The sequence below is a fragment of the Anabas testudineus genome, chromosome 12 (assembly GCF_900324465.2).
Source record: "Anabas testudineus chromosome 12, fAnaTes1.2, whole genome shotgun sequence".
Classification (NCBI taxonomy): Eukaryota; Metazoa; Chordata; class Actinopteri; order Anabantiformes; family Anabantidae; genus Anabas; species Anabas testudineus.
In genome coordinates this window covers 11,491,246-11,505,949 of record NC_046621.1, presented here as the reverse complement: position 1 = coordinate 11,505,949, position 14,704 = coordinate 11,491,246, and the positions used below count along the sequence as shown (strand labels likewise).

General features: G+C 41.8%; 1 protein-coding gene across 1 annotated transcript; it reads left to right on the top strand.

The window, feature by feature from the left end:
* Nucleotides 1–5,866: 5,866 nt before the first annotated feature.
* Nucleotides 5,867–14,703, top strand: LOC113159120 (thrombospondin-1). The gene is made up of 22 exons (XM_026355654.2): nt 5,867–6,040; nt 6,162–6,245; nt 6,545–7,104; nt 7,203–7,281; nt 7,433–7,522; nt 7,651–7,760; nt 8,088–8,213; nt 8,613–8,709; nt 8,801–8,974; nt 9,063–9,239; nt 9,332–9,505; nt 9,588–9,868; nt 9,951–10,169; nt 10,275–10,382; nt 10,749–10,908; nt 11,014–11,132; nt 11,521–11,755; nt 11,855–12,082; nt 12,174–12,445; nt 12,551–12,648; nt 12,743–12,882; nt 12,976–14,703. Exons 2-22 carry the CDS (start codon nt 6,182–6,184, stop codon nt 12,981–12,983), a joined length of 3,519 nt encoding a protein of 1,172 aa, XP_026211439.1. The 5' UTR covers nt 5,867–6,040; nt 6,162–6,181; the 3' UTR covers nt 12,984–14,703.
* The last annotated feature ends 1 nt before the right edge of the window (nt 14,704 follows it).

Here is a 14,704-nt window from a genome sequence, read left to right as displayed (position 1 = left end):
CAGAATTAGACCCCGTGCATCACCACAGACCTATGATATCATGGGAAAGATGCAAAGTGGCATTCTGTACTGGCTGCTGTAAATGGCTGGTTAATGTCTGAGGAGGTGGCAGCATGAAGGCCTCACCTGGCTGCAGTCACTGCAGCTCCAAGTTGTTTCATTAGGAGTTTAATATCCTTCAGGGTAAACATGGCGAGAGCACACTTCCTAAAATCGGTGGAATTTTAAGAGCCGAAGGCCAAAAAAAGCAGGATAGCATAGCAAACTGAACTGGAAATATACGTGTGTGTGTGTGTGTGTGTGTGTGTGTGTCTGTGTGTGGGAGGAAAACTCAGTGCTGTTAACTTTTTAGTTTGTTCTGTACGGCCCAGTGCACAATACCATCAGTGAGGTATTTACTTTAAAAAGCTTTTTCTACCGAGGAACTGTGGGAGAGACAGGCTCTGATGGGGCTCTGTGAAAAGAGCCTGCCTGGAATCTCTTCTTACTGACATCACAACAGTAAGAACAATCCCATTTCCGTGATGCAAGCGATCTACAAATTTCTGGCAGCCAGTCTAAAATAACAACACAAACACAGCTCCCTATAATTTCCTGTGAAATCTTGTATTTTGCAGTGGAACGAGATGCTTTCCACAGAATCCTTATTTCCAGCTGAAAGCATCTGAGCAGTTAAACTGTGCGTAGAGCTTAAGACGGTAACCTGATGACTTGCAACTGAATAGTTCGATTTTTGCATCACAATGATTTAATAATTGACAGTAAATTAAATAATACATCATCAGATCCCTGTGAATACATTTTCAGGTCCCTCCCTGATGAAATAAGCAGCAAGACACAGATATTTTATTGAGATAAACTCCAAGGTGCTCCATCTGTTTTTGTGGACTTTTGAGAGTTTACACCCAAACATATATCATTTGACAAAAAAAATCTTTATTTGTTCCAAATTCCACAAGGTACAACATATTTGTGAGCATTAGGTGTTAGAGTTTTTAAACTTTAGACAAGTTGGTTGTTAAAATGTTATAATAAATATACTTTACTGGAGTACTGTTGACAGGCAGAGTTGGCAACTAGTCAGCTACTCATCAGGAGTTGGTTGGGATCAAAACAGAGATTAAAAGAGAGTAAATGTTGGATTCATGTTAGACAGGACAGGATTAGACATTTGGCACCATCACTCTGCACAGAATAATATTGAAGCAAGCACCTCAAGCACATCAAGGTGTATTTAACACGTCAACTGTCAGCTTTAGGGTTATGTCAAAAGTACTGAATCAACTGTGGGAATAACAACTATTTTTGTCTGCACGCTCCACATTTTTGGTGGCTCAAAAATATCCAGACAATTGAATATATATCCCTTAATTATATTGTCAATTTTGATACTTGGTTGCAAATCTTTACAGTCGACGACTGCCTGAAGTCTGGAACCCAAAAGCGAGGTTTCGTCCCTGGTGTTGCTCCGTCAGGCCTTTACTGCACATGCCTTCTCTTCCTGCATGTTTCAGTAAGGTTTAGGTGACTGACTTACTCACTCCTTTGCCTTAAAAGTGTCTTGGGTTTCTTTTGCAGTGTGCTTTGGGTCATTGTTAACCAGGACTGTGTTATTATTCTAATATTTTTAAATATTAACCATTTGCTCCATAAATTAAAGCCACAAACCAGTTAACCTGTAATGTCTGGTAACACAGATGTGTTTTCAGGTACTTTTACTAGATCTCCAAACACAAACACTGCCTTGGTGTTCTCCTAAGGTGGGCTTTTTTTTCTGAAAATCTGTTCATCAGAGTACTTGAAAACATTTACATACACTTTCCATAAGCTATTATCCACTTGTGTGGTCATCAGGAGCAAACCAAACACGTTCTCATGCCTTGTTCAAAGGGCCTTTAACATTCCTGGATGCAGTTCTTACATCTGAGTGGCATGTGGCCTGTCAGCTCATTAGTCAAAGCTGTACATTTAGCAGGGAGAAAAGTCGCAGCACAGCAGCGAGCATTTACAGTCGTCACTCACCACAGCTGAAGCACTCTGTGCTTGTACAACTGGCAGGCGTGGAGCACCATGGATGACTTGGTGTCTGTCTGTAAACTTTAAGAGAAGACACGCTTTCAGAGACTGTCCGTCCAACATAATCAGACTCTGACATCACTTGCTGGAGAAGCAGATTAACTGCAACCAATTAATCATCCTCTTCCATGCATTCATCCAAGGATGAGCTAGCTGAAGAGCTACCACTAGAAGATCTTATGCCTGTTTGAGTTCTCTGCAGTGGCAATATTTAGCATAGCTGGCTTCATTAAACTGAAATCCAGTACATTTTTGCACATGCCCCTAGACATGTCTGTACAGTATAACAATCCTTACTGACAGATTAATGGTGCATAGGAATAAATGTAAAGTTTTACCACTGCAACTGGATTTTACCACATACAGAACAGGTTCATAGTTCGAATTGTGTTTTGCAGAACATCATTTTCACCAAGTTACGCCAACTCGAAAACCACCGGTAATATCCATATTTCCCTCTTTTATCCGTCTGAGGCCAAGCGTGGATTATGATCAGTGATTTATAACTTCAAACCGGTCCAAGTAATTTCAGTGTTCTGACTTGTGCCAAAGGCCAACAGCTGAAAGAATTAAAAAGTAGTTTAGTCTGGCACCACACTGCCTTCTGTTCCTCTCATAAATGATATCTTTTGATTCCCGGATCTCCTTAGAAGCGTGTTCAACCGTTACAAAAGCATGATTGTCACAATATCTTCCGTTACCTTGATCAGACTTTAATACTATCAATGGTCTTTGGTCATAACTAGTGGATTGAATGGTCGCCAAGGTCACCTGTAATGTAAACATCAAGATGATAATTGATCTATTTCTTTCTTCTCCCTCACTGAGTCAACAGTTGTTCCCAAAATTGAATTGTTCAACACCTTGCCAGTAACCACATCAACTGTTTACAAGTGACCACAGTGTACTCTGCGTGACTAGTAGCAGTATAAGTCTCTCTTACTCACTCCTAGTACCTTAATGTTCCAGCTGCTGTCTTCTTTTTTTTTTCTCCTAAATCATGAGGAGTCAAGCTTGCTCCTCCAGGGCATGTTCTGTGACTCATGAGGTGAAGAACGATGCTTTCAATCAAGCCCTGCTCACTACAGAAAAAAGGTTGGTTATACATGCTTGTCTTTTATACACCCATTTCTTTTGAAAGAAACTGATCATTTTATAGCCTCGACCTGTCAGTGCAATGACACAGGTTTGCTACGTCACACGTTACCTAAGATCAGTCCTATAAACTATCAACAGTCACAAGTTGTTGTTTTTTTTCTTTTAGTCATAAAAATAATGATTGACAGCTTTAAAGATGGAAAAAAATCACATTGGCTTAATTTCCTTAGAACAAACACATATAAATGAAGAAACCAACCTGGCAACAGACCACAAAATAGCTCAAATGCATTCAAAGTTGTATAAACAAGTTTCAGCATCTGCTTACGCACAGATGCAGCACATGGACCACTTGTGACTTCCACCTGATCTTTTCACCCGCCTCCTCAGATGCGTGTGTTCAGGTATCATCTCTCCAATTGACAACGTGAAAGTCTTCCTGCTGTTTTTGACACTGTCTTTGTTGCCATGGAGTTCTTCCTCGTTTAATGTGTTATCTGCGTCGCGCCTTTGGATTTTTTTTTGTTGTTTGTTTGTTTGTTTCTTGTTTAAACTTTGGCACCAAAAAAAATTTATATACAGAAATTACTGAGAATTGTTTTTATTATATTATTGCATATTAGACACAGTTCTTAAGAAGTGTTGTTGAATGTCATATGATGCAGTGCACTGTGGGTTACTAACCGCAGGGGGTTAGTTTAGGTTAGTTAGACTGAAAATTGAGAAAACAGCACATATGTGTGTCAGTGAACTTCCGAATTGCTGGTAGATAAGCTAAGTTCAAATCCTCTTTCTACAAACTCTTGGTAAGATGGACTATTCCTTGAACTAGAATACATGAAACTAACATGTACAAAACTCATTTTTCTAGTGTTGTTAAAATTGCCTGCATGGTAACAGTTGTTACTCATGCTAACCACATTATAAACAAACCACAGGGGCCTGATTTAAGTGTTTTTCTCAGTGCTTCAGTTAACACTCCTCATACTGGCTCTTAGAAACACTGAATATAAAGGCTTTCGTGATTTAATGATACAATACTGCAAAACAAAGTAACACAACATAACATGTATGAAAATGTTACTTGTAAGGTTTTTATGGGCACACATGCTTGTGAAATGATGTACAGCAACAAAATAGAGTAGATCATTCTTTTAAGAAAATACTTTGCAGAACAGCGTAGAAACTTAAATGACCTGTTCTAGTTGGAAAGAAATGCTGGGGGATACACTCAAAGTAAACACTTGCTATCTATGGGCCTGTTTCCGTTGTGGTTTTGGCTCCGTTTCGAGGATATTCATCCAAGCTTGGCAAGTCTCTTCACCTCCAACACAGCCCTGTCAGTAACACCTCCCACGCCATGAGCTCACAGTCACACCCACAGTGATGTGTTGCTGTCACACCTGCCTATGATGTCTCCAAAAAACCTTTCCCCAGGGAAGCAGGGACTTCTGATCCCTCCCACATCCCACAACCCAGTTCACAGCCGAGAACACTTTCCATTTGTAACTTTGACCAGTGAAGCATCATTGCTGTCTTATCGCTTCCTGTCAACTTCGGCTTCACTAAACAGAATCCCAGGTTCCTGTGGCTTGTATAAACTGCATGAAGAACCTGTATCCAGATGTTGTGTCTCATCACAATCACTGGTGTGTATGTTGATCCTATTTTTAGAAGCCTCTTCTGTTTTAGAGGCTAATTCATCATAGTGTGTAGGCTCCTGCCGCGCTCCCCTGTTTATCCAGATTATCTTTAATCTCTCTAACACACTGTTTCTTAATGTCAGTGTGTAAAGTCCAACATTCAGATGCTTGTACTTCACTCTGTTACTAGATACTTTACAGATTAAGATTGTCCATAAAAAGTAAATAGGTATGGTTATGCATACAGAGCATTTACTTAAAATGCAGTATTATACTTTTATATATTTTATTTATTCAACTGCTGGATGTGCAGACTGATGCTCAAACATCTGAATCATACTGATCCAAATATATTTTCATAGATACATGTAGTTGATGAATCAACTCAGGTTTTCTCAGTCAAACATTAACATATAAAAATGTAATGAATAGGGTTTGCAAAAAAGTCTTTACCCTCTATGTTAGGTCATGGGTGTATTTTTAGACTGGCATTCCCGCTTAGAGCTACTGCTCACTGAGTCCCCTGGCGGCCAAACTGGTAAATAAGACGCACATAATAAAGCAATGAGTCGTCTGCAGTCTGTGATGAAGGTGAACTGAACTTAAGACGTGGCTGCAGGTTATGGAATATGATTTAAATGTTTTATTGAACTTTTAAATTCTCTCATGACTGGTTTTCTATCACCAGTTTACTGAATGAATTGGCATCCTTCATTTTGGTTTTTATTATAATGTTTATCCTTTTTGAAAGAAGATATCGGTTCAATGAAATTACTCCATTAGGCCATCTGACCAATAATTAAACTTTTATTGGGCCGGAAACGACCAAGTCTTGGCTGTGATGCGTGCATGAAATATTTGTCCGGTGATTTCAATTCAGTTCAGCTCAGGAATGCATTTTTCCCCCTGTCTGTGTGCGTCTCGGATATTACTCTGCTTGGCTGTGAGGTAAGAACGCAAGGCCGTCCCTCTGTCCCGCAGACACCCCATTGGTCCAGATGGGAACTCAGGAATGTCCTGAAACTGTATAAATAGCTCCTGCATCGGCAGAATGATCAGTAGAATAAGTGAAACCATCGGAATAAATCCCAGAGAGGAACTCCAAGAGACTTTCTCTCCATCTGATGAGTTACTTTACGCGCTAAGGGAAAGAGAAACGGGATAACGCGCAAAGTCAGAGGACTTTCTTCTTCTTTTTACGCAGGGAATTTTCATTGTAAAAGGTTTGCAAACTGATTTTTTTTGTTTTATCATTTGAATTAGGCTGTTTAGTCCTTTCTTTTTTTTTTATATTGATGATCACATGCAGAGTCCATGTTTAATTTGTTCTTCTCGTTGCATTAGGGATCCTTTGAGATTTCAACATGATGCTGTGTGGCATCTTTTTGCTGCTGATGCTTTCGAGCATTGAAGGTGCAAGACTGGCAGGTAAAGAAATCAAATGTTTTCAGCTGGTTTTAACTGTTAAACCTGTTCTGTCCAAAAGTGAAATGACTCATTTGTGAATGGGCTTGAAGCGTGGTCATCATGAGCGCGGATGGCTGCAACATTACTTAAATTAACTAATTAAAAAAGTGTTTTTTTTTAACAAATGTTTTGCAGCCAAGTTATTTTTATACTTCTGGTACACGTATTACAGCCTATTTCCTTTGAGGTTTCCTTTGTGTCCCTGCACCTTCATAGAGACTGTCATTAAAAGAGCTGCCTTTTCTTTTCTTTGACCACAGAGAGTCGAGATGATAACAGTGTGTATGACTTATTTGATCTGGCCCGAGTAAACAAGAGACACAACGGAGTGAGCTTGGTCAAAGGCGCAGATCCATACAGCCCCGCGTACAAAGTCCTGAACGCAGACCTGATCCCCCCGGTCCCCGACAGCTCCTTCAGGGACCTCCTCGACTCCATCCAGGCGGAGAGGGGCTTCATCCTCCTGGTCAACCTGAAGCAGTTCAAGAGAACCAGAGGCAGCATTTTAACCATCGAGAAGACTGACGGATCTGGAGCCGTTTTCGAGATCACTTCAAACGGCCAGGACAACACTCTGGAGGTGGTGTACTCCACCATGAGCCAGCGGCAGGTCGTGTCCATCGACGATGCGGATTTGGCGAACGGCCACTGGAAGAACATCACTCTTTTCGTGGAGGACGACCGGGCGCAGCTTTATGTGGGCTGTGAGCGGATCAATGATTCAGAGATGGATGTTCCCATCCAAAAGGTTCTGACCCAGGAGGTGGCAGACTTTGCCAAGCTCAGGATTGGAAAAGGAGCTGTGAAGGACAAATTCATGGTAAGATCTGCTATATGTTTGTAACTGAGACTGAAATCAAATAGAAGTCTCTTGATTGAAGGTTTAACTTATTTAAATGTGAATTCATTTTAATTCAGGGAGTGCTTCAGAATGTGCGCTTTGTTTTTGGGACCACCCTGGATGCCATACTGAGAAACAAAGGCTGTCAGAGTGGAGGTAAGTCAGATAAAATATGCCTAATTATATTTAACTGACTCAATCTGAGACACTGTAAAATCTTTAAGAGTGATGACAAATAGTCTTCAACACTGTGATCCAGGCATGGAGCAGAAATGTATATTTCATCTGTCCGTATTTCTCACTGTAGCTGCCTTAACTGATATCATGACCCTGGACAACCCAGTCAATGGCTCACGCCCTGCCATCAGGACTGATTACACCGGCCACAAAACCAAAGGTGAAACCTCGCCTCCTTAAATAAGCTCATCCGTGTCTATGGTGTTTATCCGTAAACTTTAGGTTTGAGTTGTTTGAATGAAGTGAGGAAATGAATTTCAAAATGAAACTCTTTGCTCCTGTTTTCAGATGTGCAGTCTGTCTGTGGCTTCTCCTGCGAGGACATCGCCAGCATGTTTAAGGAGCTCAAGGGACTCGGCGTGGTTGTTAAACAGCTGTCGAATGATCTCCGCAAAGTGGTAAGCTCCGAGGGACGCTGGGGTCTGCTCTTTGTCATCATCCACTCCCTCTCCTCTTCGTTTTCCCCTCTGCTTCCAGTTAACGCATTCCCTGTGCGTAGCCACTTGTCGCTGTAATGGCGGTCCCCAGCCAAGTCCTTAATGAGACCCATGTGAATACACAAATATGTTTGGCTGCCGCTTGTATTTTCACTGCTTCGCTAGAGTCAAGCAATGTCTTAATCACGGTGTCGGTTGGTGAATCATTTGTATTGGAACCTTGGCAAAGTAAAGGTTTTCCATCCCGAGCAACCCCCTTCTCATTCTTCCTTTTTCTTTTCCCCCCAGTCTGAAGTTAGCTTGGAGCTTAAAAATAAAATGAACATCCAGAGTGGAGTGTGCTTCCACAACAGCATCATGTACAAGGATAAAGATGAATGGACTGTGGATGGCTGCACCGAGTGCACCTGCCAGGTAAGTGTCATCACACCTGCTGGAATGCAACCTTAAACCAAGCCAGGAATCAGCCGAGGAAGTGATAATAGTGTTTATGTTAGCACCTGCCATTACAATCACACTGCTACTGTTCGAAAGCCGTCACCACTTTTGCGAAACTGTCAGCAAAGCAACATGGGGCCCTTTCCCCCCAAGCAACATGTAGAGAAGTATGTATTCATGTATTGTGTAATTAGTTAGGTGTTAGTGAGAAAGTGGTGGTTAGGATTATCTTTTCTATCAACACTGCAGGAGTGTCATGTCCCTGATAGAGATCACTCCATTGTGAAATCTAGCAATTAGGCTTGGAACAGCACCAGCAAAGCCTGTGTTGTTCAGTCATTATTCTTATACTAATTCAACTGTTCCTCTTTTCAGAACTCAGCTACTTTGTGTCGCAAAATCTCCTGCCCTCTGATTCCATGTGCTAACGCCACGGTGCCTGAAGGAGAGTGTTGCCCTCGCTGTTCACCACGTAAGCTTTGTTTTCATAACCGTTATCAGATTTTCCTTATCTGCTGATGAGTTTCCTCCAACAGTCCCCACACTTTTTGTCTTCTCTTCAGCGAGCGACTCCGCAGACGATAGTTGGTCCCCCTGGTCTGAATGGACGCATTGTTCAGTGACTTGTGGCCGCGGCATTCAACAGCGCGGACGCTCCTGCGACCGTATCAACAGCAACTGTGAGGGTACTTCTGTCCAGACCCGTGACTGCTACCTCCAGGAATGTGACAAACGCTGTAAGTCACTCAGCAACAAAGCTCTTGTGATGATAAATATTCTCAACTTGAGAGCATGATGCATGAATTATGTATGTGTTCCTCACAGTCAAACAGGATGGCGGTTGGAGCCACTGGTCGCCTTGGTCTTCATGCTCTGTGACCTGTGGTGAGGGGGTCATCACTAGAATCCGCCTTTGCAACTCTCCCACACCTCAGATGGGTGGAAGGGACTGTCAGGGTGAAGGACGTCAAACTGATATCTGCAGAAAGTCACCATGTCCTAGTAAGTTTAATTTCAGCATCATATATACTGTATAGCAAAGTGTGTTAATTCAGAGTAAAATAATTCATGTTGATCCTTTGAATGACTCATAGTCAATGGAGGTTGGGGACCTTGGTCACCATGGGACACCTGCACTGTTACCTGTGGTGGAGGAATCCAGACACGCAAGCGTCTCTGCACTGACCCTGTGCCCCAGCATGGAGGAAAAGATTGTGTTGGTGATGGCACCATGTCTCAAATCTGCAACAAACAAGACTGCCCCATTGGTAAGTATTAGTATTTTAGAAATATGAGAGAAAGAGCTCACACCAGATCACATTTTTAAGTTCCTGTTCTTAATCCCCACAGATGGTTGTCTCTCCAACCCATGCTTCTCTGGCACAAAGTGCACCAGCTTCATCGATGGCTCCTTCAAGTGTGGCAGGTGCCCACTTGGCTATACTGGTGATGGCATCACCTGCAAAGACATTGACGAGTGTAAAGAGGTTCCTGATGCTTGCCATACTCATAACGGGATCCATCGCTGTGAGAACACAGAACCTGGTTACAACTGCCTTCCCTGCCCAGCACGTTTCTCTGGCCCTCAGCCATTTGGAAAAGGAGTGGAACAGGCAATGGCTAAAAAACAGGTATGAGTTATCACTTACTCTCTGTGTAAGTGGTTAGTAGGCTGCCCGCTTGCAATTTCTTACCCGCTGCAATTTTGTTTAGGTTTGCAAGCCTCGTAACCCTTGTCAGGATGGTACCCACAACTGCAACCGAAATGCAAACTGCATCTACTTGGGTGTCTTCTCCGAGTCCATGTTCCGCTGTGAGTGCAGGCCAGGGTATGCCGGGGATGGACGTATTTGTGGAGAGGACAGTGACTTGGACGGGTGGCCCAACACTGACCTGGTGTGTGTGGAGAATGCTACCTACAACTGCAAGAAGGTAGCCAGACCCCACACGGACATAATTCCCAAAGCCCATTATTACCCATCTGCACTCCATTATTGTGATGATTGCCTCCTTAACCACTCTTTTGTTCTTTTATAGGATAACTGCCCCAGCCTTCCCAACTCTGGCCAGGAAGATCATGACAAAGATGGCCTGGGTGATGAATGTGACCAAGATGATGACAACGATGGAATCCCCGATGATAGGGTGGGTCGTCACAGCAGTTTCTTTTAGCCCCAAAATGTGCTTTCCTCAGAGACCATACATAGCAATCAGCCTTAGCCATCTTTCCTCTGGGCGGTAGGAATGTAAAGTCTCCACATTTATGTATTTACCCAGAGTTCAGCTGAAAGGCAAGTAGCATAGGAATAGTGTAATATAAGTCCAGCATAAAGCAAGTCATGAGGAAGATATTGTGAGATTTTAAAGAGATTGGGAAAATGTGCTGTGATAATTACCAGTTACCAGTAATAATGGAATGAGGTATTGCATTTCAGCTAGACAGAAGAGGAAGGAAACTTTAAGAGTCATGACTAATTTTACTAATTAATCAATATTTCTCTGCAACTTTAGGACAACTGCCCAAGACAATACAACCCTGCTCAGTATGACGCAGACAGGGATGACGTTGGCGACAGTTGTGACAACTGTGTGTATGAGGCAAATACCGACCAAACGGACACTGACAATAATGGAGAGGGTGATGCTTGTGCTGTTGACATTGATGGCGATGGTAAGCATCTCTCTGAATCTTCACGTCCTTTATTTGCTGCTTTCCATCTCTAACAAAACATTTTAGAGTACTGAAAACTAAAATGAGTGTGTTTTCTCTCAACAGGCATACTCAATGAGAATGACAATTGCCCATATGTGTACAATGTGGACCAGAGAGATACTGACAGGGATGGAGTGGGAGACCACTGTGATAACTGTCCTCTGGAGCACAATCCTGATCAGGTACTGTCAGATCTCACCTTTCACCTTCCCATTACAACCACTCAAGGTGATAAAGCCTGATCTGTCTATGCAACTATGTGTCTCGCACCTGCTTTCATAAAAGAGAAGAATGTGGCCGTGTTGAGGGAAAAACTCACACTTCTCTATTCATCCAACTTTGGAACAAATGCGAATGTGTAATGCAAGGACACCGAACACTAGTCTGAAGGGACATTGTTTGCATACCTGAAAACAAGGGGCTGCGTTTAAATCATGTCCAGAGTAGCACCTCTCATATTGAGGCTGGTGAAAAACAGTGAAGGGAGTTATTTGAAGTGAGGACAAGCAGCTCACAGTGTAACAGTCTCTCTGCGAAATCTCATCATGAAGGAATTCTGCTCTCCTACAGATCGACTCTGACTCAGACCGCGTAGGAGACAAGTGTGACAACAACCAAGACATTGATGAGGATGGCCACCAGAATAATTTGGACAACTGCCCCTACATCCCCAATGCCAACCAGGCAGACCACGACAAAGATGGCAAGGGTGATGCCTGTGACCATGATGATGACAATGATGGCATTCCTGATGAAAAAGACAACTGTCGACTGGTCTCCAACCCTGATCAACTGGACTCTGATGGTGAGTCCGTTTTTTAAGATGTCAAATGCAGCCTAATTTATTACAGTACAGTAGCGTCTTTGTAAATCCAGTGTCTAAGTATATCATTTTGCATCTTAGGTGATGGTCGTGGTGATGCCTGCAAAGACGATTTTGACCAAGACAGTGTTTTGGACATCTATGACGTGTGCCCGGAGAATTTTGCCATCAGCGAAACTGACTTCCGCAGATTCCAGATGGTTCCTCTAGACCCCAAAGGCACCTCCCAGATTGACCCCAACTGGGTTGTCCGGCATCAGGGCAAAGAGCTGGTACAGACTGTCAACTGTGATCCTGGCATTGCTGTTGGTATGTATTACACAGACAGACCTCTTATTACAAATGCACAGGCTCAAAATGGTAGTGGACTTATTCCAAATCATCCACTCTCTTACTTCAGGTTATGACGAGTTCAGCGCAGTGGATTTCAGTGGGACATTCTTCATCAACACGGACAGGGACGATGACTATGCTGGGTTTGTGTTTGGCTATCAGTCCAGCTCACGCTTCTACACAGTGATGTGGAAACAGATCACACAGACCTACTGGTCCCACACACCCACCAGAGCTCAAGGCTACTCAGGCCTGTCAATCAAAGTGGTCAACTCCACCACTGGACCCGGTGAGCATTTGAGGAATGCCTTGTGGCACACTGGAGACACCCCAGGACAGGTGAGTTTGGATGTATTCATTTTAGGTTTCAGACCTAATTTAGTGCTAATTTAATACTTTATTAACACTTTTCTCATTTTAATCATTGTAATTTATCCCTTTCAGGTCCGCACTCTGTGGCACGACCCCAAGAACATTGGCTGGAAGGACTTCACTGCCTACAGGTGGCATCTGACCCACAGACCCAAGACTGGACTTATCCGGTGAGTTCAAAACCAACAACAAAAACTAACTACAAATGTGCACATTTAATTTCAAAGCAGCTAAGAGCTCATGTGATTCCCCTTTTTTTCATAGAGTGGTGATGTATGAAGGCAAAAGAATCATGGCCGATTCTGGAAACATCTTCGATAAGACATACACTGGTGGGCGACTAGGCTTGTACGTCTTCTCTCAGGAGATGGTTTACTTCTCAGACCTCAAATACGAATGCAGAGGTAAACACACATGATAGTAGACATTTTCAAAATTCACAATGTCATTACCTGAGACTGCATTGTAACATATGTTGTATTCTTAATTTCTTTCAGATATATAAGTGGACTATAGCACCTTCCAGAAGACTATATAATACGAGACGTGGATCAATATCTGTTTAACTTTTTCCTTTGAGAAATGCACATCGGTGGGATGACGAGCAAGACAGCTAACGTGAGGTAAATTGGCCTCAGAACTTAAAGCCAAATGAAAGTTCAATGATGACATTGCACCACTGCACCAAACTCGAATTTTGAGCACAGCTCGGCTCAGAAGAAATTGCCCCTCTAACTTTGCTGCTCTGACCTGCATTGAAAGAGGGCTACATTTAATGCTTTGCACACCTGAAGTCTTAGTGACTGGCAGTATTTCTCTGTGGATGACGGATGAAAGCAAAGAGTGTTCCATGTTTTAATCTTTTTTTTTGAGCACTAATATTCATCTGCTGTGGACTCAGATACTGGTTTCAGTATAAAGAGAGTGGTAGGAGAACTTTCTTAGGTTGGGGTAAATAAACCCCTTTGAAGGAACTATTGAGGGACCATGGACAGTATGGACTGTTACTATCTACGAGAGTGAATGTTATTTGTGTGTTTGAGCATGTGTGCCACCAAACAAACATAATTATGAAGACAACCAAGTCAAAATTTCTTAGAATTTCTTTTGATGACCCCTCACACCACATTTATGCAAATCTGTATATACTGTACAAGGTCTTGTAAATAGCCTGGGCTTAGGGCTGGCCCGAACTTTTTGTCTTCTCAGGAAAGAGCACAATAAGAGGAGAGCACAAAATTCAGGACAGCACAGGGCCCCAGAGCATGCGCACTTAATGCTGCTTTGGTACAGTAATTATTAATATTAATCTTACTTGGAAGTGTTAAGAGAGGTTAAAAAACAAAACAAAACAAAAAAAAAAAAACAAGGGCCAGTCAATTTCCTGTCTTAAGTTAATCCTTATAAGTACGGCTGTTTGCATTTATATATTCATCATAGAGGCTTTAATGATCGCTCATCTTAACCAGCAACCTATTCTAATTGAACAAAATGAACATCTGCTAATGGCAAGGTGTAGCATTACACCTGACAAACCAAACAAGTAAAAGGTAGGCATCATGTCCAGTGTGCCTAAATATTTTGCTTTTGCACAGTGTGCATGACCGGTGTGCCTGAGCTTGTGTGTACATTTCTGACAAGGGAAAGTCAAAGGAAATCTTTTATGTACAAATATTACCTCATTAATTCTTTTTGTATTGAGGACAGCAATACACTAGAATCATTTGTATTAGAAACAGAGTATAAATTGGTTGGCTTCTTTTTTTCTTTTTTAATTTTTTTAAGCAAGGCTTTAGTATCATTTACATGCTGTATATAAGATCGTTTTATAGCAAAAGAAGCCCAAACAGGAACGTAAGGATTAAAGAATTGTTGTCTTGATTGTGTTGTACTTTATGTATTTTCTGTGCATTTTCTTTTTTTGATAAATTATTATGTTTGTTTTATATTGAGGTTATTTCATTGTGTAGATATATGCTATTTAAATAATTTATCTAGAGGCGCTGCCTTGTACGGAGGCGTTTCTGTCTGTATAAATGTATTTGCACACTGACATGAGGATGTCTTTGTTATTTTTGTTTTTTTTTTGTTTGTTTTTTTCATGTCTTTTTTAATTATTAGTAAAGCTTTTCTATAAACTTTGTACTATAGTTTCAACCCAAAGTGCTGTTTATACTCCTGTTATTTTATAATGTCAAGTGAACAATAAATACTTCAGGAAAATAG

Bases quoted from the DNA above. Each gene is read 5' to 3' on its own strand.
- LOC113159120 (XM_026355654.2), top strand. From the start codon at position 6,182: ATGATGCTGTGTGGCATCTTTTTGCTGCTGATGCTTTCGAGCATTGAA. The intron at 7,523-7,650 runs GTGAAACCTCGC...TCCTGTTTTCAG, and splicing joins CACCGGCCACAAAACCAAAG to ATGTGCAGTCTGTCTGTGGC. The intron at 10,383-10,748 runs GTGGGTCGTCAC...CTGCAACTTTAG, and splicing joins ATGGAATCCCCGATGATAGG to GACAACTGCCCAAGACAATA.